This window comes from Microcaecilia unicolor, chromosome 6 (genome assembly GCF_901765095.1).
Source record: "Microcaecilia unicolor chromosome 6, aMicUni1.1, whole genome shotgun sequence".
Taxonomy (NCBI): Eukaryota; Metazoa; Chordata; class Amphibia; order Gymnophiona; family Siphonopidae; genus Microcaecilia; species Microcaecilia unicolor.
Window position 1 is genome coordinate 25,132,589 of NC_044036.1, and position 26,886 is coordinate 25,159,474.

A 26,886-nucleotide genomic window follows, 5' to 3' on the forward strand; every position below is an offset into this window, starting at 1 on the left:
CCATTCACTAATGAAGACTACATATCCCAAAACTTTATACTTAGATCAAGTAATTTTAATGTCTCTTAATATATAAAACAGTCAAAAGTATAAGACAATTTATATTTTATTATGTGCTTACATTTTATTTTCATAATTACAAGCCATAGTTAAAATTTATATAAACATAAAAAGAAAAGTCTATTAACAAAGACTTAACCTACCTGAGCATGTTTTTTAAAAGCCAATTAAAACTTATGTTAAGTGATGCTCTCACAACTGCAGCAATGGCTCATCTGTCATTTCCCAGAATAGCTTCAGCTCAGGTAAAATGAAATCCAAACCCAATACAGATCAGCATGAATATAATACATACACATTTTACTATCATAAATTGATCCATGGAGTATACATTTTTTTAACAAAAGATATGTATCTAGCCCAGTAAAACAGTTAAGATTAGTGTACACTTCTTATATTAATGCTTTAGATAAATTATTGACATTAATACTTGTAAGAGTTTGAGTTTACTGTTTTCTTTTTTCTCTCTCTCTCTCTCTTTAGTGCAATAGGAAGTTGTATACACTTCCTGCTTTCCTTCTCATCCTGAAGATCTGCATTGGCACCTAACTGGAGCTGAGATATTTGCTTAATTAATGCCCGAAAAGTCAGGTAACCCATACAGAAAGTTATAACAAAATGTATTTACTAAAGTGATAATAAAGTGATGCTCTCCAGGGTGAAGGTTTAGTTTCTGGAACCTTAATGTTCTTTCCTTTTCAAGTTTTCTTTAAATAGTTTTGCTATAAAACTAGATTGTGTGCCTGGTTTCCTCTGTCCTGCTATACCAAAGAAGTTTCTTTCTGGCTCTCCTTTTCTGCTCTCAGCTGCACCCAATATCCTTGTGCTTGGTTGTAGCTCTAAATATCACTACTTCCATCAGAATTGGGAAGTCTCAGTGCTCTTTAATTAAAGGTTGTACATGATAGAAATCCTGACTTATATCCCTTTAAGCCTCAGAAGAAGTGCATTTCAACAAAGTTGTAGTTTTTCCTTGATGAAATGGGGTAGAGGGGCAAGCACCATTGAATGTATTATGGATCACAAATATAGGAGAATGAGTTACTTTCAATTCCAGTTTATCTGCAACTACAGAGAATCAAATTCTGGCCTAGGTAGATATTCTTAACACAGTTAACTGGCATTCAATAAGTTACGTATTATTCAAGAGTGCAGCTCTCAAACTGTAAAGTAAAAAAACAAACAAACCCAAAACAGTTTGCTATAGCTGTATGTAACCTACTTCATATTGCCAAAATATATTCACCTCATCTACTAGCATAGTTTAGAGAAGACAATGGGGCTCATTTTCAAAGTACCTAGACTTACAAAATTCCATAGGTTCCTATGTAATTTTGTAAGTCTAAGTGCTTTGAAAATATGCCTCCGTGGCACTTTGTTAAAGAGAGGACCACAGCAATTTCTGTAATTGCTGCCAAATATTTTTATCACCAGTGGTGCTGAACATTTTGTTAGTCCAAGCATTTTTTTTTCTTTTTAAAAGGAGGCAACACACATATATATTTACATATGTATAGAATAATACATTATCCAGTCTAAGTATTTCCAATTGTACCTCTACATAAATACAAATGCTTTCAAAAATCAGGAAGCAACCAAAGGTCAAAGGGTGTAAAAAGTGTAGGTAGTGTGATTGTAATGATCACTCCTCTGAGACTAAGCTGCAAGTTCTTCTCATTGCTCACATGAAGGAAGAACGCTTTCCTGTAGGCAACCACGCTGAAATACTCAATAGTAAGGTTAAGGAGGAATAGGGGCTTCTGACAAGGAAGAAAAATTTAGAAGCATAAAGGATTTCTAGCTTTAATAGCATATATACACGACTTAGAGGTACTTGCAAACCCTACTGTTGGATGAGGGTATCATCTAGTCAGAAGCTCAGAGTTCTTAAATTCCTATTGCCCTACTAAATAGATGTGCATCCATTTCTATCAGGAAACACATCTTTAGGTTTTATTTCTTTACAGGAAACATGGGCGTCCACCTTTAACCTCCTTTCTGTTATGACAATCACTGCTATCTTTTCTTTTCCTGTTTAGCCGTGGTATTCTTGCCCAGTTCCAGTCAGAGATCTATCATGCCAAGTAGGGCTTTTTTGTTTTCTCCCATATCCCATACATAAAGTACTAAAGTGCTTTACTAACAATATACATCCCAAGTCACTTCAGGTCTCATGGAAAGAGCCTTCAACTTTGGGAGCATTTGGTGCTATGGAAGCCAGAGCGCTGACTTCTGTGGCATTAAGCTGACCCAGCGTAAGCAGCTCCCATCTCAATCCCAAAAGAGGCAATTTTCTTACAATAGAGGACGTTAAATTTAGGAATTAAACTGCATCACCAGGACAACCAATGTAGCTCGCCAGGGTTTCAAGTCTTTTCTTTTGTTCTAGAGACTAATGCAGTAGCTTGTATTTTTTTATAAAAGTACTAGACACTTGTTAATTAGGCATGCAGCAAAGGGGTATATCCGAAAATATTTCTTAAGAAAAAAAACCCAACTGGAATGTGAATGATAAAATGTTTGCATCAAAAGCTTTGAAATCTGAAACTTTTAGAGTACTTTGACAAACACCAGAAAAGGCTCAGGACTCAGAAAAGGACACACTTTGTGCCATAAGATGTGCAGCTTTTATCTTAATTCTTCAGGCATCTGATATCTCAGATTTACTGAGTGCTATGGCCAGTTCCAAATCCTCTTGTTCTTGCCGATTTAGTCTAGCAAGTCTCTCTTTCTCTTCTCTCTCACTTTCCCTCTTGGCCCATTCAATCATATCTTCTTCAGTAGGATACTGCAATTTCAAAAGAAACATGTCTGGACTAAGAAACAGGAATTTATTTCATGTGATGCAATTGAAGAGGTGAGTTCCAAAACCTAAGTACATTTTTTTTTTCAAGAACGATTTCATACTGGAAACAAAGTGCCTTTATAGATAGCCATATGCCCCCGGATTCTATATAGCTTGACTTACATTGTGCGCATACAGACATTTTGTATTTGCGCACGCAAACTAGTTAACAAGCCAATTGGCATCAATAATTGCCCATTAACAAACTATTCTCAACACTAAATGGCATTAATTAAAATTTACACAAAAAAACTTTCTAAGCGTATTCGGTAAGGTGCTGCTTGTAAATACTAAGTTGCATAGTTGAAAAGTGGGCATGGCCATGGGTGTGGAATGGGCGGGTCATGGGAGTTTCTAAAATCCACGCAGTTACAGAATTTACCCTGTCCATGCCTAATTTAGGCATCGGGATTTAAACCAAGTTTTATTTGGCGTAACTGCCTGCGACTAAATTTAGTCACTTAGGCGCTCGGCACATTCTATATACCGGTCAGAAATTTAGGCTTATTCTATAAAGTATGCCTAAACTACGGCATACTTTATAGAATACACGGGCAAATTTCATTTTGGCACCTTTAGGCGTGATATATAGAATCTAGCCCATTATGTCAAAGTTACACTGAAAGGCATTTCTTCGTAAGGTATATACTATTCAGTGAAAATATTCTTACGTTGGATAGATTTCTTGAAAATAAAAAACTTGCATTTATCCAGAAAACAGCTTTGTTTATCAGATTTTGTAACTCACCTCTTCAATTTTTTTTTTTATATTAAGCAAATAAGCAAAGCATTCTCAGACCATCAAGGTTGCCTTTAACATAATACACATCATCAGCTGCATTCATCTATGATCAGCATACTTCAAGAGAGATTATTTTACCAAGATTTGTACTTGTAATGGAACTAGCTATATAAAGCAAAAACAAAAAGGAGGTGAAAACCCTCACGGAACCGTGGGAAGGAAAACAAAAAGTGAGGAGAGTGGTTGAGGATACCAACGATTATGTATTTATTTATTAAAAAATTAAAAATTAATAATTAAAAAATAGCAATGTACATAAAAACGACCCGACACGGCCGTGTTTCGGCCCGAAGGCCTGCCTCAGGGGTCTTTACAAGTCCGTTTTGTCTTTTAATATATATTGCATATATATTTTTCTGAAGAGAGAAGACCTAAGAGGATTGTGTCCTGTTATTTTCCTTGGAGCACATATTCCGAGTTACATCCACCAAGGTTGTAAAGACCCCTGAGGCAGGCCTTCGGGCCGAAACACGGCCGTGTCGGGTCGTTTTTATGTACATTGCTATTTTTTAATTATTAATTTTTAATTTTTTAATAAATAAATACATAATCGTTGGTATCCTCAACCACTCTCCTCACTTTTTGTTTTCCTTCCCACTAGCTATATAAAAGCATTCTAAATGTGATGTATTATTGTAAAATACTAATAAATGCTGTCAAGCAATAATGACAAAATCATAGATAATCAGACTATGGACTTCAACTGCTAAAAAATATTTGGGGATACAATCATTTACTTAATCTGGAAATAACGGAGACAAATACATGACCTAAAAACTGTATATCACTAATCTAAGAAGAAAAATTATAAAGCGTTATTAAAAGCAGGAGTGTGGCATTAGAGCAGGGGCTAATTCATGCTTTTATTTGTTAAAGCAGATTTACATCGTAGCAAGAGATGTTTCCCTTGAGAAAGCCTGCACGGCTAAACGGGACCCCGTCGGCAAATTAGAGTGAAGCTAAATTGCAACGGCAAGGACGGCACTAAAAGATAAGTGTTCGTCAAAATGATATGTTTTTGTTGATTAAAAATATGAGGAGGTTTTTTAGCCTATGAAGATTCCATCCCGGTTAACAGACACTAACATGTACTGAAACGGGAATACAGAGGCTTTTTTCCTCCTTTTTTTACACATATCAAAAAAGTTTAAAAAAAGGTGAATATTTCAAAAAAACAAGTGTTTATTTAAAAAAAAGTTGATTAAAAAAGTTGATTAGCAACTGTTAATTGATTGGGCCACTTTTGGATGGTAAAATTTCATTTATTTCAAACGTAGTGGTATCGTCCTATTGTTTATTTAATATCACTAATTACTCAGCATGTCCATGTCAAGAATAATATATCCTGGTGTCAACATTTAGATTTTCTTTCCTGCTGCCTCTCCTTTTCTAGGTTCAAGCCACGCGAGAAGAAAGCAGAAAAAATCTAGCTCTATTTTCATCATCTATCTATAGTAATAAACTTGAAGACAATCACCAATGGAATTTGATTGTCATATCATAATACTACATACAGAAACAACATAATTGTATCAATAAAAACGTAACACATTATTACTTTGAGAAAGTTGCTCTAGTTGACTTCATCTTTCTATAATAATCCAACTAAGAATTATTACTAGAGCTAGTTCTTGTGCTCCTGTTTAGTGAGTAGTGGATTTAAATAATAGGGTATTAATACTGGAGTGTATTGAATATTAAATAACAGGACATAAATATAATTAATATCCATTAACCCAAAGCATCATAAATGGCTGGGTGGCCAATACTGAGTGTATGAAACAGGTATCCACAAGGGAACCAAGTCAATAAATCAGAAGAGTAAGTCGGTACCAATTTTTAAATTCATGCTCTTATTACAGCTTTTTTTTTCTTTTGGCACTTGATGCAGTACAAAGCATGATATCAGTTTTCCGTTTGTCAATGAAAATCACAGTAAATATTTGTTTCTTTGCCCAAGCTTACAGAAGACCGAAAAGCAAAAAAAAAGAAAACTGAAATTCTATCACCGTGGCTTAATCTTGGTATATTTCAACACTGATTATGTCTCTACTATACTTATATTTCAGAGATGCCCATCCAAAAAAAATAAAAAAAGCCCTGAGAGACAAATTATGATTATATTTAGGGACATAGTTATCAACATGGGCTACCATTAAGGCATGTTATTTTATTTATAGCATTTATATCCCACAATATTCCCACCCATAGGCAGGCCCAATGTGGTGTACAACAGTCTACAAAAGCATACAACAATTCAGCAAACAAACATACAATGTCATAAGAGCGTAAGAGAGAGCGGGTAATAGCTAAGGAGGGAAAAGGGGAAAGAGTAGCGATGAGCAGTACTGTCACTACGACAGTTGTAATTCAGAAGTAAGAGATGCCAGGCGGGTTTGGAGCGTAAGCTTTTCCAAAAAGAAAGGTCTTGAGGCGCTTCTTGAAGGTCGGGTGATCAGGAGTAAGTTTGACCAAGTGAGGCAGCCCATTCCACAATTGAGCGCTAATATAGGAGAAGGTGGAGGTGTAGATGATCTTATACTTGAGGCCACAAAATACTGGATAATGGAGAAAGTACGAACGAGCTGATTAGTGGGAGTTCCTAGGTGGCAGGTTGATTAGGGTGTCCATATAAGCAGGGGTGTCACCGTAGATGATTTTGTGCACCAGAGTGCAAATTTTAAAAGTGATTCGGTCCTTCACAGGGAGCCAGTGCAGCTTCTCACACAGTGGTCTTGAACTGTCGAATTTCGATTTACCAAAAATGAGCCTAGTCACTGTATTCTGGGCAGTTTGCAGTTTTTTTAGGAGCATATCTGTGCACCCTGCATAAATTCCATTGCAGTAATCAAGGCGGCTTATGACTAGTGATTGAACCAAGTTGCAGAATACTGCTCTACGGAAATAAGGTTGTATATGTTTTAGTTTCCAAAGAGAGAAGAAATTTGCGGGGTTGTAGAGTTCGCTTGTTGCTCCAGGGTTAAGTTTCTATCAACAATGACGCCTAATATTTTACCACTAACTTCTGCTCTTTTAGCACAGGTTCCATTTTATGCAATGAAATCTAGTTTCTAATAATTGGGGTAACATGCTTTAATGTTAGCTCACACTGATAACTTCCCTCCTAAATAATTCCCTTCGGATAAAATGTTAATATAATTGAAACATATTGCCATTAACAGATGAAATCAGTATTCTGATCATCCATGTAGAATCACAGTTTCCCAGCATTTGTAATGTTTTAATGGCCAATTCTCAAATACTGTTGATATAGAGCAGTGGTTTCCAAACCTGGTCCTGGAGGCACCTCAGCCAGTCAGGTTTTCAGGATATCCACAATGAATATTCACGAGAGATGTGCATGCAGTGGAGGCAGTGAGTGGATAGACCACTCACTGCTCTATCAAATTTGAGGTATCCCTTCAATTAGCAGCCTCCTTAACTATTGAAACACCTGTCGCCTTGTCTCACACTTGCTCAATCACTCAGCCTAACCCTATTCGTTTACACAGACATTCAAATTTTGGCAAGCCTAAATTGTGACAACAAACAGGAAATTGATGACCTTAATCATCATATGGCCTCCACACCTCTAGACGATGCCATGAGGTTTCAACTGAACATCTCCACTACCAAACGCTTTTTCTATAGTTTAAAACAGATCTACTTATTTGACAAGCCAGCCATTCGTATCCTCATATACTCCTTTCTTATTACACAACTTCACTACTGTAATTCCCTATTGCAGGGCACTCAAGCACAAGATACTAGACATCTCCAGATTGTAAAATATTCTGCAGTAAGGTTGATCACGGGATCAAAAAAGTACGATCGCATTACGCCTCTTCTCCATGAAGAGCATTGGTTACCTGTTACCCACAGAATATCGTTCAAACTGCTCTTGCTGGTCCACACCTCTGGCACTCCCTTATACCTCTCTCGGTTATTAATCCCTACGCTCCACTCATTCAAATTTATTTTTTATACCTTCTCTCTGTAATGTTTGCTTTGATTTTATCTGCTCACTAATTTTAGTGTAACAGGCCCTATGCTCTGGAATGAACTCTCCCCCCCTCCACTCCCCATCCGTTCACTTATAAGAATCCCACACAAGATCTAAATCAAACCTTAAACCTTCCTATTTAAAGATGCTATTCATACTTGATCAACTGTTTAGCTGCCAACTGGTTGATAGAATTGGGTGATTGTGATCTGACCCTTTTCCTCTCCTTTCCTATTTATTGATGTATTTCTTTTCACATTTCTGGTATAATTTGTTGTAACAATGTAAACTGCCCAGAACGGTGCCTGATTGGGCAGTAGATCAAGTCTAATAAAACTTGAATTAAAAATCCTTTCCTAATTTACCTGTTTTGGCACATATCTTAATTTATAAAAAGAAAACGTAGCCGTCACTTGGTCTCTCTCAATTGCACCATCTTTCAGCTAGATTCTACATTACACCTCATGGTCCAACCTTTATGTGTGCATCTTATATTACCATTCATTTCTTCTGTAGCTTTTTCACAACACTGTTTCCATGGGCCCTCACATTTTAAGCTATTCTCTCACAATTTCTGCTGTATGTCTCTTGATCTCCTACAGCAGAACCACTCATCATGTATGTTTGTGAGTTAATGAAGTCAATCTACTATATAATTAAACTCTGGAATTTGTTGCCAGAGAATGTGGTAAAAGCAGTTAGCTTAGCAGGGTTTAAAAAAGGTTTGGATAATTTCCTACAAGAAAAGTCCATAGGCCTTTATTAACATGGATTGGGAAAAATCCACTGGATTGGCCACTGTTGGAAACAGGATACTGGGCTTGATGGACTTTTGGTCTGTCCCAGTCCGGCAACACTTATGTTCTATTATTTTCATTTTCATTTGTTATATTTTGGTATTGTTTATAGAGTTGAAACCCACATTTCTTCTACCTAGCATCTTGTTGCTTCTAACCCCCAATTCAGAAAATGGGTCTTGCACTTATGAAGTGCCCTACTGTTTGCTGCCTCCTGTGCCTATTATCTTCAACCACGTCTTCACCGAAAATTGTTGATTGCTTTAAACACTATGTCAGATGACTTCTGTAAATACTCTTCAGCTCCACATTAGATCCCTTCAAAAATTTCAAAGGAGATACAGGCTAAAATATGAAATCATATTAGGAACGTGGAGGGAGCTAATCAGCAATGTGACCACCACATTAACTCAGCTTCTATTTCTAAAATCTGATGGTTCAAAAATAGTCATAAGAAGATAAGAATAGCCATATGAGTCAGACCAATGGTCCATCTAGCCCAGTATCCTGCTTCTAATAGTGGCCAATCCAGGTCACAAGTATCTGGCAGAAACCCAAACAGTAGCAACATTCCATGCTACCAATCCTAGGGCAAGCAATGGCTTCCCCCATGTCTATTTCCTAGTATTTGTTTTAAAATTATTTTCATATAATTTCATTGAGGGTCCCCTGGTCTTTGTACTTTTTGAAACAGTAAAAAATTGATTCACTTTTACCTGTTCTACATTTTGTAGACCTCAATCATATTCCCCGCTCAGCCATCTCTTTTCCAAGCTGAAGAGCACTAGCCTCTTTAGCCTTTCCTTATATGAAAGGAGTTCCACCCCCTTTATCATCCTGGTCACTTTTCTTTGAATCTTTTCTAATTCTGCCATATATTTTTTGAGATACAGCAACCAGAATTGGAATGCAGTACTCAAGGTGAGGTTGCACCATGGAGTGATACAGAGGCATTATAATGTTCTTGATCTTACTTACCATCCCTTTTCACTTTTTTGGCCACTGCTGCACACTGAGCAGAAGATTTTAGCGTATTGTCTACAATGACATCTAGATCTTTTTCTTGGGTGCTAACTCCTAAGGTGAATTCTAGCATCAGGTAACTATGATTTTGTTTATTTTTCCCAATGTGCATCACTTTGCATTTGTCCCATTAAATTTCATCTGCCATTTGGATGTCCAATCTTTGTTTTCTAAAGTCTTCCTGCAATTTTTCACAGTCTGCATGGTGACAACTTTGAATAGTTTTGTGTCATCTGCAAAGTTAATCACCTCACTTGTCGTTCCAGTTTCCAGATCATTTATAAATGTTAAATAGCACCGGTCTCAGTACAGATCCTGCAGCACTCCTTTTCACCCTCTACCATTGAGAAAAATGGCCATTTAACCCTACCTTCTGTTTTCTGTCCAATAACCAATTCCTAATCCAGAAAAGGACATTGCCTTTTATCCCATGACTTTTTAATTTTCTCAGGAGTCTCTCATGAGGAGCTTTGTCAAAAGCTTTCTGAAAATCTAGATACACTACATCAACCGGCTCACCTTTATCCACATGTTTATTCATGCCTTCAGAGAAATGAAGCAAATTGGTGAGGCCAGACTTCCCTTGGCTGAACCCTTGCTGACTCTGTCCCATCAAACCATGTTTGTCTATGTGTTCTGTAATTTTATTCTTTATAATAGTTTCCACTATTTTGCCCGGCACTGAAGTCAGGTTTACCAGTCTAATTTCTCAGATCACCCCTAGAATTCTCTTTATAAATCAGCATTACATTTGCCACCCTCCAGTCTTCAGAAACAACAGATGATTTTAATGACAGGTTACAAATCACTAACAGAAGATTTCATGTTTGAGTTCTTTCAGTCCTGGGACGTATACCATCCAGTCCAGGTGATTTATCACTCTAACGTGTTGATTTGGCTCAGTATGTCTTCCAGGTTCACATGAGATTTATTTTGGTTTCTCCGCATCATCACCCTTGAAAAACATTTTTGGTACAGGTAGACCTCTTACATCATCTTCTTTAAAGGCTGAAGCAAAGAATTTATGCAATCTCTCCACTATGGCCTTGTCCTCCCTGAGCGCCCCTTTTGCTCCTTCATGATCTAATGGTCCCACGGATTCCCTGACACCAAAAAGCAGGAAATGGAAGAAAGCTCAACAAACCACAGGAATACCAGAGAAATTAGTGTATAGTTGTGGTACAAATGACTCGACACGGCACTGTGTTTCAGCACTACGTGCCTGCCTCAGGAGTCTCCTATGTCTGGATCCAGTAGAATGTTGAGGGCTGAGATTCAGTCACAGGGAGATTGTCTTCCACCTGCTGCCTTCACTGATGGGGGGGAGGGTGTTTGTAATCCAACCAGAGTCCTGGGCATGTGATAAATTGCTCTTCACAGACGTAGTCAACTGATACTTATACAGCACTGTATGGCGACATCTAATGACCAGAGTGTACTCCTTGGCACTTACTATCTTCAAAAGTGCAATACTTTGAGCAATCGATCAGAGGTCCAGCTTCATGAGAAAAGCCCTCAAAGGCTTTTTGCTTCTGATGTACCTGAAAACGTTACTACGAGTTTTTTTTTTCCTCTTCAATAACTTTTTCTTCGTTTTCTCTTTTAGCCTCCTTTATCTCCAGAAAGAAGCTGATGTGTTTGGCATGCATATAATGGAAAAGACTTACCTTTGCTAAACCATTCAGGCCAGGGAAAAAAAAGAATACTATAACACTATAACCACATTGATATGGGATTCATACTACTCAAAATGATTTCAGTAGTAAATTTTTACTTTAATACTACATTATACATACTGAAAAAAGCAAAGTTAGATACTGACCTACCAAATATTCCCCCCTCTATTCCTGCATTTTAAAAGGCTGGTTCAAATTCATTTGAAACTACTACTACTTAACATTTCTAAAGCGCTACTAGGGTTACGCAGCGCTGTACAATTTAACATAGAAGGACAGTCCCTGCTCAAAGAGCTTACAATCTAAAGAACAAGTGAACAGTCAGTCCGATAGGGGCAGTCAAATTGGGGCAGTCTAGATTACCTGAAAGATCCTGTGCACTGTTACGACTCCATAATGCACTGTCCACACATTTCTTCTATTACTCCTCGGCAATTATTATTGTTGTAAATCCTTAAAGCTTGATCTCCAACATTCTTATTACTCTGCAGATACCGGGTTTTAACAGCAGAATCCTGGGTTTAACAGCAGAGTATTAAACAACTACCAACTTCAAGAGGCAAAGCAAATTTTTCATGAAGAGGTCATCTTCATGGTGAAGAATACGCAGGATACAACAGTTGAGTAATAAGAATGTTGGAGATCAAGCTTTAAGGATTTACAACAATAGTAATTGCCGAGGAGTAATAGAAGAAATGTGTGGACAGTGCATTATGGAGTCGTAACAGTGCACAGGATCTATAGTACTTGAACTGGAAACGGTCACTGATTATTACTCTGCAGTCTTAATGTCTGTGACAAAGTAATGTATCATTTAATGTGTTGATGAAAGATAGGGATGAATGAATGGTGTAATTAGAAATAGGAATGAGGAGGATTAGCTGATTGAGGATTGATTTGCATTGAAAAGGAATAAAGAAGAAAAAAAGCATATTTGGAATAATAAAAAGATTTGTTATTATTTAAATTAGTGGTTACGAACAGGTTGGATATATAATTATAGTTGGTAACCCCTAAGAGTATATAGAGCTCGGTGGTAGTGGATTAAAGATATCTGACTGAGATATTAAGAGGCTCATTTCCAAATCACAGGCTTACAAGGTTACGTGAAGGGGCATAATCGAATGGAAACGCCTATCTCCATGGGCATTTATCTCCGAGAACGGGTCCTTGAAGGGGCGGGCCGAACCGTATTTTCGAAAAAATGGACGTTTTCGAGCTGGGCGTTTTTTTTTTTTTTTTTTAGCGATAATGGAAACTAAAAACGCCCAGCTCAAAAACGTCCTAATCCGAGCCATTTGGTTGTGAGAGGGGCCAGGATTGATAGTACACTCGCCCCCCTGATATGCCAGGACACCAACTGGGCACTACTTCCAGGAATCTCCAGATTATTGACCCTCCCACCTTATCATCTAGTATTTCTAATCTCCTCCCCTCCATCATGTCCTCCGAGTCTGTTGACGAGGCTGTCTCCGCTTACAATGCCACTCTCTCCTCTGCTCTGGACACCCTTGCACCATCCACCTCCCGTCCCACAAGGCGTACTAATCCCCAGCCCTGGCTGACCCCTTGCATCCGTTACCTTCGCTCCTGCGCCCGATCTGCTGAACGCCTCTGGAGGAAATCTCGCACCCATTCAGATTTCCTTCACTACAAATTCATGCTATCCTCCTTCCAGTCCTCACTATTCCTTGCCAAACAGGACTATTACACCCAATTGACTAATTCTCTCAGCTCTAACCCTCGTCGTCTCTTCGCCACCCTTAACTCCCTCCTCAAAGTGCCCTCCGCTCCCACCCCCCCGTCACTCTCTCCTCAATCACTGGCTGACTACTTCCGCGACAAGGTGCAAAAGATCAACCTTGAGTTCACTACCAAGCCACCTCCTCCTCTTCACCCTTCAACCCTCTCCCTCAACCAACCAACCCAGAGACCTCCTTCTTCTCCTTTCCTGATATCTCCGAGGAGGAAACCGCCTGCCTTCTTTCCTCCTCAGAATGCACCACTTGTTCCTCTGATCCCATCCCCACCAACTTACTTAACACCATCTCTCCTACTATCACCCCCTCCATCTGTCATATCCTCAACCTCTCTCTCTCCACTGCAACTGTCCCCGACACCTTCAAGCATGCTGTAGTTACGCCACTCCTCAAAAAACCATCACTAGACCCTACCTGTCCCTCCAACTACCGCCCCATCTCCCTCCTACCCTTCCTCTCCAAGACACTTGAGCGCGCAGTCCACAGCCGCTGCCTTGATTTTCTCTCCTCTCATGCCATCCTTGATCCGCTTCAATCCGGTTTTCGCCCTCTTCACTCGACAGAAACAGCACTTTCTAAAGTCTGTAATGACCTGTTCCTTGCCAAATCCAGAGGCCACTACTCCATCCTCATCCTCCTGGATCTATCCGCCGCTTTTGACACTGTCAATCATGACTTACTTCTTGCCACACTGTCCTCATTTGGGTTCCAGGGCTCTGTCCTCTCCTGGTTCTCCTCCTATCTCTCCCACCGCACCTTCAAAGTTCACTCTCATGGATCTTCCTCCACCCCCATCCCCTTATCTGTTGGTGTTCCCCAGGGATCGGTCCTTGGACCCCTTCTCTTCTCAATCTACACCTCTTCCCTGGGCTCCCTGATCTCATCTCATGGTTTCCAATATCATCTCTATGCTGATGACACCCAACTGTATCTCTCCACACCAGACATCACCGCGGAGACCCAGGCAAAGGTATCGGCCTGCTTATCCGACATTGCTGCCTGGATGTCCAACCGCCACCTGAAACTGAACATGTCCAAGACCGAGCTTATCGTCTTTCCACCAAAACCCACTTCTCCTCTTCCTCCACTTTCTATCTCAGTTGATAACACCCTCATCCTCCCCGTCTCATCTGCCCGCAACCTCGGAGTCATCTTTGACTCCTCTCTCTCCTTCTCTGCGAATATCCAGCAGATAGCCAAGACCTGTCGCTTCTTCCTCTTTAACATCAGCAAAATTCGCCCTTTCCTCTCTGAACACACCACCCGAACTCTCGTCCAGGCTCTCATTACCTCTCGCCTTGACTACTGCAACTTACTCCTCACCGGCCTCCCACTTAGCCATCTATCCCCCCTTCAGTCTGTTCAGAACTCTGCTGCACGTCTCATATTCCGCCAGAACCGATATACTCATATCACCCCTCTCCTCAGGTCACTTCACTGGCTTCCGATCGGATACCGCATTCAATTCAAGCTTCTCCTTCTTACCTACAAATGCACTCAGTCTGCTGCCCCTCACTACCTCTCTACCCTCATCTCCCCTTACGTTCCCGCCCGTAACCTCCGTTCACAGGATAAATCCCTCCTCTCAGTGCCCTTCTCCACCACCGCCAACTCCAGGCTCCGCTCATTCTGCCTCGCCTCACCCTATGCTTGGAACAACCTTCCTGAACCCTTACGCCAAGCCCCCTCCCTGCCCGTCTTCAAGTCTTTGCTTAAAGCCCACCTCTTCAATGCTGCGTTTGGCACCTAACCCTTACCGTTCAGTGAATCCAGACTGCCCCAATTTGACTGCCCCTATCGGACCGACCGTTCACTTGTCTATTAGATTGTAAGCTCTTTGAGCAGGGACTGTCTCTCTTTGTTAAATTGTACAGCGCTGCGTAACCCTAGTAGCGCTCTAGAAATGTTAAGTAGTAGTAGTGTGGTGGACTTCAGAAAAAGCTCCCACATGCATAGCTCCCTTACCATGGTTGCTGAGCTCCCAACCCCCCTCCCCCAAAACCCATTACCCACAAATGTACAACACTACCATAGCTCTTAGGGGTGAAGGGGGCACCTACATGTGGGTACAATGGGTTTTGGAGGCCTCCCATTTACCAGCACAAGTGTTACAGGTAGGGGGGGGGATGGGCCTGGGTCCACCTGGCTGAAGTGCACTGCGGTACCCACTAAAAGTGCTCCAGGGACCTGCATACACGCAGGCCTCTAGGACTTGTTACTGCTGTATAACATTGGCACACCAGTTTACACCTGAAGACTAATCTCTCCGAAAACATCCTTTATTGGAATAAGCATGCTTACTCACAGTTAACTGCAGATCAGAGGTTGTGCCCCACCACTGCCAACGAGTCTCCCTGGTAATGAGATTAGCAGTAGGTCAGAGCTGGCAGAATGCTGTACAATGACCTCTTTCAGCCACATTCAAGGTAAGAACTAAGTTCTCTAACGTGGCTAACACATGGAAGGGATCTAAAACTGCCTTACAAAAATGGCCACTACCTCATGGACTACCGGAAACACAACTGGGCACACTCTGACCCAGTAGGCAGGGGGAAAAGCACCATGGGAGAAGAGCCTACCAACTACCAACATCGTGAGACTGTAACACAAGCTAATGAAATCACGGAGCCCAATACCCTACACCCACCACAATGCAATGCTGATGTGACCCTGTAGTGCACCAGAGAGCCACATCTGACCCAGGGAAAGGCTGTGACAGGATCGAACATATTCTGCTGTCATGGAGGTGGGTATGGCATTTGAGGCTGGCATAGAGGCTGGAAAAAAAGTTTTTAAAGTGGGCTTATTTTGGTGGGAGGGGGTTAGTCATCCTCGATTCCCTCCAGTGGTCATCTGGGCAGTTGGGGCACTTTTCTGGGACTTGTTTGTGAAAAAAAAAAGGGTCCAAAAAAAGTGACCAAAAATCACGGTAAAAACGCCTTTTTTTTTTTTTTGATTATCAGCTAAAGATGCCCATCTCTCCTCGGCTGATAACCACGCCCAAGTCCCGCCTCCACCACGCCTCCAACATGCCCCCGTCAACTTTATTCGTTTCCGCGACGGAGTGCAGTTGGAAACGCCCAAAATCGGCTTTCGATTATACCGATTTGGGCGCCTTTGCGTGAAAAACGCCCATCTCCCGATTTGGGTCGAAATATAGGCGTTTTTCTCTTTCGATTATAAGCTGGATAGACTACTATGTAACTTTGTAAGTCTTTGAAAATGAGCACATAAACATATTACCTATAGTCTTATCTCCTGAGAGTAAGGCTTTTTATATATGTTCAACAACAAAGTATGGAAACAAATGAAAACATAATTAGTCCGACTCTGTGGTCTCTGAGCATTAAACTTTTCTGATCTGATTAGTCTTGGAACAAGATCTCAACTTGATATTATGTTTAGAATAATGCAAGCAAGCACAACGAAATAAGTTCCTGGCATTGTGCCAAAAACAGAGTGGATCAGGAGAACCTTTTCCTAAGATATCCTTATAAATAGAGGTTAACTATATTCCTGAACAATGACTTTCTTTTTCCTTGAGGAGAAAAGGTTGTCTGGCTCTGTTACGCCTACACTGACTTCAGGGCTGAGTGAGAATGCTTAACGGTCTCTATGAGGTTGTTTTGGCCATGTTTTCATGTCTATTGCCCTATCAGGTTTTATAATTTTCCTTTTGATTTCTTATTTTTGAGTCTTCCTCTTCCTTTAATTTGGTTTGTGAGTTAATGAAGTCAATCTACTATATAATTAAACTCTGGACTTGTTGCCAGAAAATGTGGTAAAAGCAGTTAGCTTAGCATGTTTAAAAAAGGTTTGGATCATTTCCTAAGTCCATAGGCCATTATTAAGATGGACTTGGGAAAAATCCACTTCTTCTTTCTAGAATAAGCAGCATAAAATCTGTTTTACTGCAGGTACATGTGACCTGGATTGGCCATTGTTGGAAACAGGATACTGGGCTTGATGGACCTTTGCTCTGTCCCAGTATGGCAACACTTATGTTCGATTATTTTCATTTTGATTTGTTATATTTTGGTATTGCTTATGGAGTTTCAATCCATACTTCTGTAACAAATGTATGTATTGCTTGTGACCTATTTGAAATTGTATTAATAAAAAATATAAACTATGGTGCTAGCTTAAAATATTTGATTTGACTCCTTTTTCATCTTTCATTTGTCTTTTCAAAATGTGTAAAGATGTGCACAAGATATAATGCATAAAGCATAAATGCAAAGAAGGATGCCAAGCCTCAATAGTTTAATATACACTGCCTTAATTAAAACAAAATGCAACTATTATGGCAGAAATCCAGCCACTAGGTAGTAGCCAACAAAACCCTATTTAGTTTTCAGCATTTTTCAGTAGATGACCACATGACAACCAAATTAAAGGTCGGTGTCTATTGCTCAGTGTTAAAACCTGCACTATAACCAATGTATTAAACATCCACAAATCTCTAAATGAATACAAAACTATCAAATTTTATATAGAGAGAGCGTCACAGTATAACAAAACCACCTACAATCACTCTAATAAAGGCTTTTCCTAGTTCAATCCTTGAGGGTCACACACCAACCAGATTTTCACGGTATCACTAATGAATATGTATGAGGAACAATTGCATACAGTGGAGGTAGTGAGCATACAAATCTCACCTGTGGATATTCAATAGGGATATCCTGTGTATCTGGCCTGTTTTCTGCCTTCAAGGACAGGACCTGAATAAGCTTTCTTGCATACAATATGAGAACAAAGAAGAATGTTAAGTGATGACGTCATTTATAATGTCAGTGTTCTTCTGATTTCATTTTCTTTATGTTAAAGAAACTTGACTTTCTTTTTAGAAAAGGAGAAGGAAAGTGAGAGTGTAACATTAGTTGAAAGTTTTGGCTGGTTTGCCTTCATTTGGCAGAAGTGCCCCTCTATGGTACCGAGGAGAATGTTGTACCAGCCTATATTTAAAGGCGGTATGGGTGTGCCGAACTTTCAGTTATATTATCAGGCAGCACAGCTGCGGGTACTGGCAGATTGGCTCCCAGCTGTCAACAAAAAAATGGCTCCATTGGGAACACAGCTGGATTGGTTCACTCCCCTTGTGGGTGGTACCATGGTTACCACAAAAAGATCTCTAATACATAGGGTTCCTGTTGGTATTGGCCATCTCTTGGTCACTTGGTGCATGGTCCGAACAAAGTTTTTTCCTGAGCTGTCGTACCATCTTCAGACGGCAATCCAGTATGTCCCGCTGTTTGAGCCCAGAAGGAGGGATTTAAGTTATGTTGGTGGGCTGCGTACATTAGGGCAGTTGCAGGAGGAAGGTGAATTTGTTCCTTTTTCCGATCTCCAGGATGACTATGGCTTGGCTCATTTGTAGCTCTTCCATTATAGGCAGGTTTGGGACTTTGTCTGTCGTAGGGCTCGGGGAGAGTTATCCTTAGAGGAAACTGTTTGAAAAGGGCAATTAGGGGAGAAGGTGGTAAAGGGAGTATCTCTCATTTGTATCTAGCATTGTTGCTCTCTTCCACCCCTTTACAGTACTATGTTACCAAGTGGGGAACTGACCTAAATCATACATATGATGCAGATAGCTGAGAACGTTGTTTCAAATATCTCTTTAAGGTCTCTATGGCTAGTAATTTTATAGAGAATGTTTTTAAAGTCTTTTATCGTTGGTATTATACTCATGACAGGCTGTTTAGAATATACCCTCAAGCTTTTGATCGCTGTTAGAGAAACTGTGATAATCAGGGTACATTCTTCCATATCTGATGGACTTGCCCGACAGTGCAACCCTACTGGACTTCTCTCTTGGATTTAGTTTGTAAAATTATATGTAGCCCTTATTCCCAATGTGCAGAATGCTGCCTTCTTCACATTAAGCCTCCAGAGGTTACAGTGGACTATCATAAGTTGGCAATACAGATATTTACTGCTAGTAAATTAGCATTGGCTCAGTCATGGAAGCAGCCATCACTACCCTCTAGATCTCAAATTCTTCAAAAGTTGGACTTGTTTCTCAAATGTCTAAATTGACGGCTTTAAGGCATAGGCGCCTAGCTGCCTTTTCTGAAGTTTGGAGTGTTTATGATAAGTGGAGAACCACTTCTACATTGGGATCTTGTTCTTAATCGGGTCCTGAATTTTAGGGAGAGGGGGAGGGGTTGATAGTAGTTGGGTGGAGGAGGGGTTATTTCTATGCGGTTTGTTCTATTCCAGCTGTTATAATGCTTTTTCTTTGTGCTATGCTTTCTGCAATGGCAGACAATAAGCATGTACTTTGTATGTTGGAAAACTTTAAAAAATTTACAAATAAAAGAAGAAAACATTTGGCTGGTTCAAAAGGACTGAACAAGCCTTTACGTATGGATCTCATAAACTAAAATCTGTGTGCTGAGCCTAAACAAGGACCAATATGATCTGATACTTCATTTTACAGATGTATTACGAACCTGGTTAGGAACAGAAATACAAAGCAAACAGGTTTGCTAACTTTAAAGACTTAATTTCAACATTCTATATTCTTACCATCCCTAAAGATGAATTTTATGATTCTGAACATGCTAACCTCATCTCCTGGCTTCATTACGTGATATTTCAGAAAATATATCTACAAATGGGTATATCAAATCCTCAAAGTCATATCTACAAGCAAGTTTTTTAGTTTTGATGTCCAAAACAGTTAAATAGCTATCACAGTACAAAGCTATATAAATGGCAAACTTTCTAACTGTCTCCCCTGTTAATAGAAACACCCCCCCCCCCCCCCCCGGTTTCTATATATAGTGCCGGAATTTCCGCACAGAAATTGAAGCGTATTCCATAACAATGTGCATAATCTAATTGGTTAACAAGCTAATCAGTGCCGATAACAGGATGTTAATAACCAATTATCAAAAATAATTGGCATTAATTAGAATTTACTTACACTACTTGCTAAGTGTATTCTGTAAATTGGTGCACGCAAATTCTAATGCTCACTGCAAAAAAGGGGACATGGCCATGGGCATTCCAAAAATTTACACACAGGATTATAGAATACATATGCTCTACGCCTAACTTAGGCGCCAGTATTTATACCGAGTTCTCCTTGAAGTAAATGGATGCACCTAGAGTTAGGTACTGTCATGGCCACAAGGCGTATTCTATAAACTACACCTAAATCTAGGCACGGTTTAAAGATTATAGCTAGGCGGTAATTTTTTGGGCACCAATTTTTCAGGAGCCATAAATAGAATCTGGTCCTCTGTTAGAATATTTTAATGTTTATCAAATAAAAATTAAGCATTAAGTACAGAACACCAGAAAAATGAATGTAATTACTTATATGGAGATAAAAAAGAGAATGTAAAAAATGACAAAAGCATGAAAATAAACACATGAAAATGAAAAGAAATGCTTTTACATTATTTAATATTTTATTTATTGTAATCTATTAGCCACCTTTATGAAGAGAATCACCCAAACTAAAGTGTGTTTGTATATATATATATATATATATATATATATATATATACACACACACTGTAATTTGGGTGATTCTCTTCATAAAGGTGGCTAATAAATATAGATTGCACATCAGTATTCCCCTATGGGGCACAAAGTAGAAACATACTAAACAAGAAAAAAAAAAGACAAATTACAAAAATTAACAAACACTCATAAAAACATCCAAAATAGATTCATAAACCTGCTAAAAAAAAAAGCTTTAGTCAGCTTCCTAAATTTCAAACCATCGTTCTCCAATCTGAAGCTCATCAACAGGGTATTTCATACTGTAGGGGTTGACCAAGCAAATGCTTACAAAGTGTTTGTTATAAAATATTGCTATGAAGAGTCAAAATATTGTATAAAGCAGTAGAGGCGTGAAAAACAAACTCGATTTTGACTATTAACTTGGGATGCTTGCTATGACAATAAAGGCTTAATGTATTAGAGTACTGTAAAACAGCAAATTACATCAACATTTACAGTGGCAAATGTAGTAGATAAAGGCAAAGAAAATAGGATGTGAAGAGACTATGACTGCTGTATATTAAATATTTATGATATGCAAAAATTATACAGCAACTCAAAGAAAGAACAGGAATTTACTCTATCAATTACTGTTCTATTAACTCTCACACCGATCTGGATCACAGGTAGAATGCTACTGTTAGGGTATACTGACCATTCCTGGATCATGGGTAGAGTGCTACTGTTAGGGTATATCGACCACTCCGCCCCAAAAAAGGCTGAAGAGCTTCAGAAGAACCATCACAAGGCCTCAGTTTCCCACCCCACTGCAAGTAGTTCTAGGCAATGTTAAATTATGGAATGTGGAAAATGTTAGCAGAATAGTTTGACGGCAAAAAAAAAAAAAAAAAAAGAGCATGCTATATTACTCTTACTCTAGTCTGCACCATGGTACTTACCATACCAGTATTTTAAAGGATGGTGTTCACTGCAGCTTATAGTACCCTTCTTCCACGTGCGGCATCTGAGGAGGACATTTATCAATTCTGTAGTATTTACTGGAGTTATGAATGGAACTCCAAGCTACTGCTTTGTATCTATCCTCAATAGGATATAAGGCGAACACTACTTTTCTAGTGTTCTGAAAAGTACATTTTAAAAAATCCCCCTGGTCTGTCTTAACATTTTATAAACTTCTAAAAAGAACTGATTACCAACACGCATATTATGTTTTGATGCTAACTACCTTTATGAAATACCGCTACTTGCTTCATATAGAATAAGGTTCTAATTTGTTCTCTGTAAGTACAATTTTAATGCTCTTAAACATTTAGCAAAGTTTCCTTTCATATTTTTATCAGTAACATTTAAAACACAATCTCTTGCTAAATATAGAAGCAGTGTTAAGTTTTGAAAAAGTGTGAAAGCCTGACTAATTTATTCTTCCAATCAAAAAGACAAGGAAGACTCAAAAAAAAAAAAGGAAGGAAAAGAAAAAAGAATGAAGAAAAGGACATCTAAAAGCCTTAATAGTTCAAAAGGAGGCCTCCACTGGCTTTGTTTAAAATCACTTTCAAATCCCAAAATGTGACTGTCAAAAAAAGATATTAATCAAACATCTGTGTATGATTGCAAGAGAACCAAGAGTGGTATTCATTGGCAAAGATGCATTACACTGAAAAAAACTCGCTCTTCCCCTCTGCTAGATACGATTGAAATCTGTTGTCACATTTTTTCGCCTTCTATATGAATAACTTATGAATTTAATAAGTATTTTTCTTTCCATCAGAAAATTCATTTCCTTCATAGCTATATCGTTGTGCTACATTTTTGTCAGAGTTGAACTAATATTTACCTGACATTCTGGAGTTCTAATAAGAGTTAAATAGTGCTCTTAGTTTGAATATATTCATATGAAGAAGTCTCTCCTCTTTGGACTAGTGCCCTTTAAACTGTTTCCAGAGTTACTTCCCCCTCCTGTTTTAACTTCTATGCGACTTACAACCACAAATGTACCTTCTGGATACATGAGTTTTGTTTATTTGTTTTTAAAGGACAGGTCAATCCTGGAAACTGTCAAGGCTCTTACCAATTTTGATGAATTCTAATATTAAATTAGGTACATAGCATCATGTCAAATATGGATACCATGACACTTACTAGATGCATTTTTGGTTGTTGACAGTAGATCTTTGCTCTGCTTAGTAAAAGTATAGATTTGGTATTGTTTGGTAAAACGACTGTCTCTAGGGAATGTACATGATCTGGTTCATTGATGTTTTGAGATAGACTAAGAGAACATATTTTCAGTATATTAGCCAACCATTAGTCTCTAAAGTGGAATTCACTAAATTTCAGCTAAGATTTCTGCTTTGTATAATAGTTGTCCTATTAAGATGTCATGTAATAGACAAAAAAACAAAAGAAAAAAAATTGGTTTCAGAGTGTTGTGGACTTTAGACTACGAAGAGCATTACAGTATACTAATAATTTTGATCCCAAACTTTAGATCTCAAATATTCCCATTTTTCTCAATTTTCCTTCTTTAAAATCATGTGTGCTTTTTATGGCATTTTGCTATGAGGAGTGTAAAGATAGGCTTCTTATAATTAAATTTAGGGTATAAAAACAATCCTTTGGTTTTTTGGCTTGTATTTTAGATTTTGGACATCCCATGAAAAAATGTTTAATTAATAAAGTACAATTGTAAAAATGTGAAGAACCTTTTCAACCTCAATATCACAAAAACATAGTTTTTTCATACACTTTTCCAATGGACATATTTTTACATATGTATATACATAGGGATGGGGAAAAAAATCTGATACCCAGTGTATAGAGATACAGCCAAATGCAAAATTTACAACACTTCATAAAAATCATAGTTTGGACACCATCACTAATGTGTTGAATGTTCAAAAAGGCAAAACCCAGCACTTATCTGCTTTAGATCTCAACAGGACCTGTTTCGCAATAGCTTCGTTGTGTCAAAACAAAACCCACACTCTTGAGGAAAAAGACATTGTAACCTTGAAGCGTTTGACGATCTCTCTGTATCTGAGGTCTTTTCCCCACCCCTATATATATGTGTAGCAAAAAGACATTGTACTGCTGGGTACCTGAGGTCTCCCCCCTATATACAGTGGGGGAAATAAGTATTTGATCCCTTGCTGATTTTGTAAGTGTGCCCACTGACAAAGACATGAGCAGCCCATAATTGAAGGGTAGGTTATTGGTAACAGTGAGAGATAGCACATCACAAATTAAATCCGGAAAATCACATTGTGGAAAGTATATGAATTTATTTGCATTCTGCAGAGGGAAATAAGTATTTGATCCCTCTGGCAAACAAGACCTAATACTTGGTGGCAAAACCCTTGTTGGCAAGCACAGCGGTCAGACGTCTTCTGTAGTTGATGATGAGGTTTGCACACATGTCAGGAGGAATTTTGGTCCACTCCTCTTTGCAGATCATCTCTAGATCATTAAGAGTTCTGGGCTGTCGCTTGGCAACTCGCAGCTTCAGCTCCCTCCATAAGTTTTCAATGGGATTAAGGTCTGGTGACTGGCTAGGCCACTCCATGACCCTAATGTGCTTCTTCCTGAGCCACTCCTTTGTTGCCTTGGCTGTATGTTTTGGGTCATTGTCGTGCTGGAAGACCCAGCCACGACCCATTTTTAAGGCCCTGGCGGAGGGAAGGAGGTTGTCACTCAGAATTGTACGGTACATGGCCCCATCCATTCTCCCATTGATGCGGTGAAGTAGTCCTGTGCCCTTAGCACAGGAACACCCCCAAAACATAACATTTCCACCTCCATGCTTGACAGTGGGGACGGTGTTCTTTGGGTCATAGGCAGCATTTCTCTTCCTCCAAACACGGCGAGTTGAGTTCATGCCAAAGAGCTCAATTTTTGTCTCATCTGACCACAGCACCTTCTCCCAATCACTCTCGGCATCATCCAGGTGTTCACTGGCAAACTTCAGACGGGCCGTCACATGTGCCTTCCGGAGCAGGGGGACCTTGCGGGCACTGCAGGATTGCAATCCGTTATGTCGTAATGTGTTACCAATGGTTTTCGTGGTGACAGTGGTCCCAGCTGCCTTGAGATCATTGACAAGTTCCCCCCTTGTAGTTGTAGGCTGATTTCTAACCTTCCTCATGATCAAGGATACCCCACGAGGTGAGATTTTGCGTGGAGCCCCAGATCTTTGTCGATTGACAGTCATTTTGTACTTCTTCCATTTTCTTACTATGGCACCAACAGTTGTCTCCTTCTCGCCCAGCGTCTTACTGATGGTTTTGTAGCCCATTCCAGCCTTGTGCAGGTGTATGATCTTGTCCCTGACATCCTTAGACAGCTCCTTGCTCTTGGCCATTTTGTAGAGGTTAGAGTCTGACTGATTCACTGAGTCTGTGGACAGGTGTCTTTCATACAGGTGACCATTGCCGACAGCTGTCTGTCATGCAGGTAACGAGTTGATTTGGAGCATCTACCTGGTCTGTAGGGGCCAGATCTCTTACTGGTTGGTGGGGGATCAAATACTTATTTCCCTCTGCAGAATGCAAATAAATTCATATACTTTCCACAATGTGATTTTCCGGATTTAATTTGTGATGTGCTATCTCTCACTGTTACCAATAACCTACCCTTCAATTATGGGCTGCTCATGTCTTTGTCAGTGGGCACACTTACAAAATCAGCAAGGGATCAAATACTTATTTCCCCCACTGTATATAGTCCATATGAAAAGTGTATGAATAAACTAAGTATGTTTTAGTTACATAAGGGTATTTGTGACATTGAGGTTGAAAAGGTTCTTTACAATTTTGCAATTGTATTGGTACATTTCTTAGTGCTGCTGACCCAAGATCCATCCTTTTGTCGGATTAAAAGTTCCTAACTAATTAAGTAAACATTTTAGGTTGTCAACTGCTCAATAGCCATCAGATTTTAGGGTTCAATTAAAAGGTTTAACTGTCTTCCTAATCATCTTTATTGCGAGAAAATGGATATTATGGTCTGTATTTTTAGTGGGTGCACACCAAGTTTGATTTAACATTTTGGCTTTCACTAGAAATTTGTGATTGTATCAATATAAGTTAAAACTATCAATATTATGCTTATTAACTTTTTGTCCAAGTCTAAACTGCTGTTCTTCAGTTGTGATGGAATATCTGAAGTCTTCCTCTTTGTACTATATATACCCGGAATGTCTTGGCAGGGACACTGTTGCTGGGTTTTTGTATGTATTCCCCAACTAAACTATTTCAAGAGTATCTATGGGCGGTTTTAAACTGATAGAAAACATTCAGGGGTCCTTTTAGCTGCGGTAAAAAGTGACCTGTGGTAGTGTAGCCACATGTATTGGATGCATGCCAGGCCAGTTTTTACCGCATCTACAAAAAATGAGGGTTTTTTTTTAAAAATCGGACAGGAAAAGGGCCTGCGGTAAAAATGAAACCAGTGCATGCCCAAAACCGGCCTGAGCCCTAACGCCACCCATTGATCTAGCAGTAAAGGCTCACACGCTACATGCACGGTGACCGGTCGGCGCACGCCAAGTGCCGATTACCACCGAAACTGGCGTGCATAGGTGGAAATAAATAATCTAGGCGTTATGGGCACGTGCCAAATCTGAAATTACTGCCAGGAGGGCGCCCTGGCCTGATGGTAGTCTCATTTTGGCACACACTGCACTCGCATAGAGCCTACCACAGCTTAGTAAAAGGGCCCCTTAGAATGATGAAACCTTGAGCTGCAGGAAATCAGCATGGATTTCCAAAAGGACTTGGCATTATAGTTATAAAGGATAGTCAAGGTGAGGTGTTTTACGAGTATATAGTTTCTGTGCAGGGTTTGTTCTAAGCACTGGTATAATATAAGCTCGGTGGTTGGTTGCAGGGGGTGTGGCTATTGTGGGAGTAGGTCCCCTCAGCGGTCACTTGCCCCTTTGACAGCCCTGCATGGGAGAACGAGCACCTTTTTTCTAGAAAAAGAGAGGCATTAATCAGAACAATCCTCACCATACATCATATTATTATTATGGCTGTTACCTTGTTTTAAGGGAAAGTGAGGTTTTACAAGTTACTCCTACTCAATGATTGTAGTCACTATAGATTATGGTAAATAATGATGAAAGGGTGGGTGAATATGGAGGGAAGAGGAAATGGTCCTATTTTGTTTACTTGAAAGCAATACTTCCACTAATACAATAAAGTATAAATTAAACATTTACTTTGAGAAGAATGACTGAAACAGGTTACAGGCTTAACAAAAAAGTGCATGTCTCTTATTCTCGCAAAATAAAAACGTAGAGGGTACAGCCACCAGGAATAAACTAGCACAAACTAAGGCATTAAAAAAGCAATTTAGCATGGTCAATTTAAAAGATAGATAAGCTAAAATGTTTCTCTCTTCTTTTGAAAAAAATGTCTTAACACAGCCTGCTCCAATCTCTTG

General features: G+C 39.4%; 1 protein-coding gene across 3 annotated transcripts in view; it reads right to left on the reverse strand.

The window, feature by feature from the left end:
* Positions 1 to 534: 534 nt before the first annotated feature.
* EPS15 (epidermal growth factor receptor pathway substrate 15) overlaps positions 535 to 26,886 on the reverse strand; it is a 251,598-nt gene continuing 225,246 nt past the window's right edge. For 2 of the 3 annotated variants that reach the window (XM_030207237.1, XM_030207236.1), the window contains exon 25: positions 535 to 2,848. In XM_030207237.1, coding sequence (XP_030063097.1) covers positions 2,702 to 2,848 — 147 coding nt within the window. In that variant the 3' untranslated portion in view covers positions 535 to 2,701. Of the gene's footprint in view, positions 2,849 to 21,383; positions 21,449 to 26,886 lie in introns of all 3 variants that reach the window. The other variant, XM_030207238.1, reaches the window with a different exon arrangement.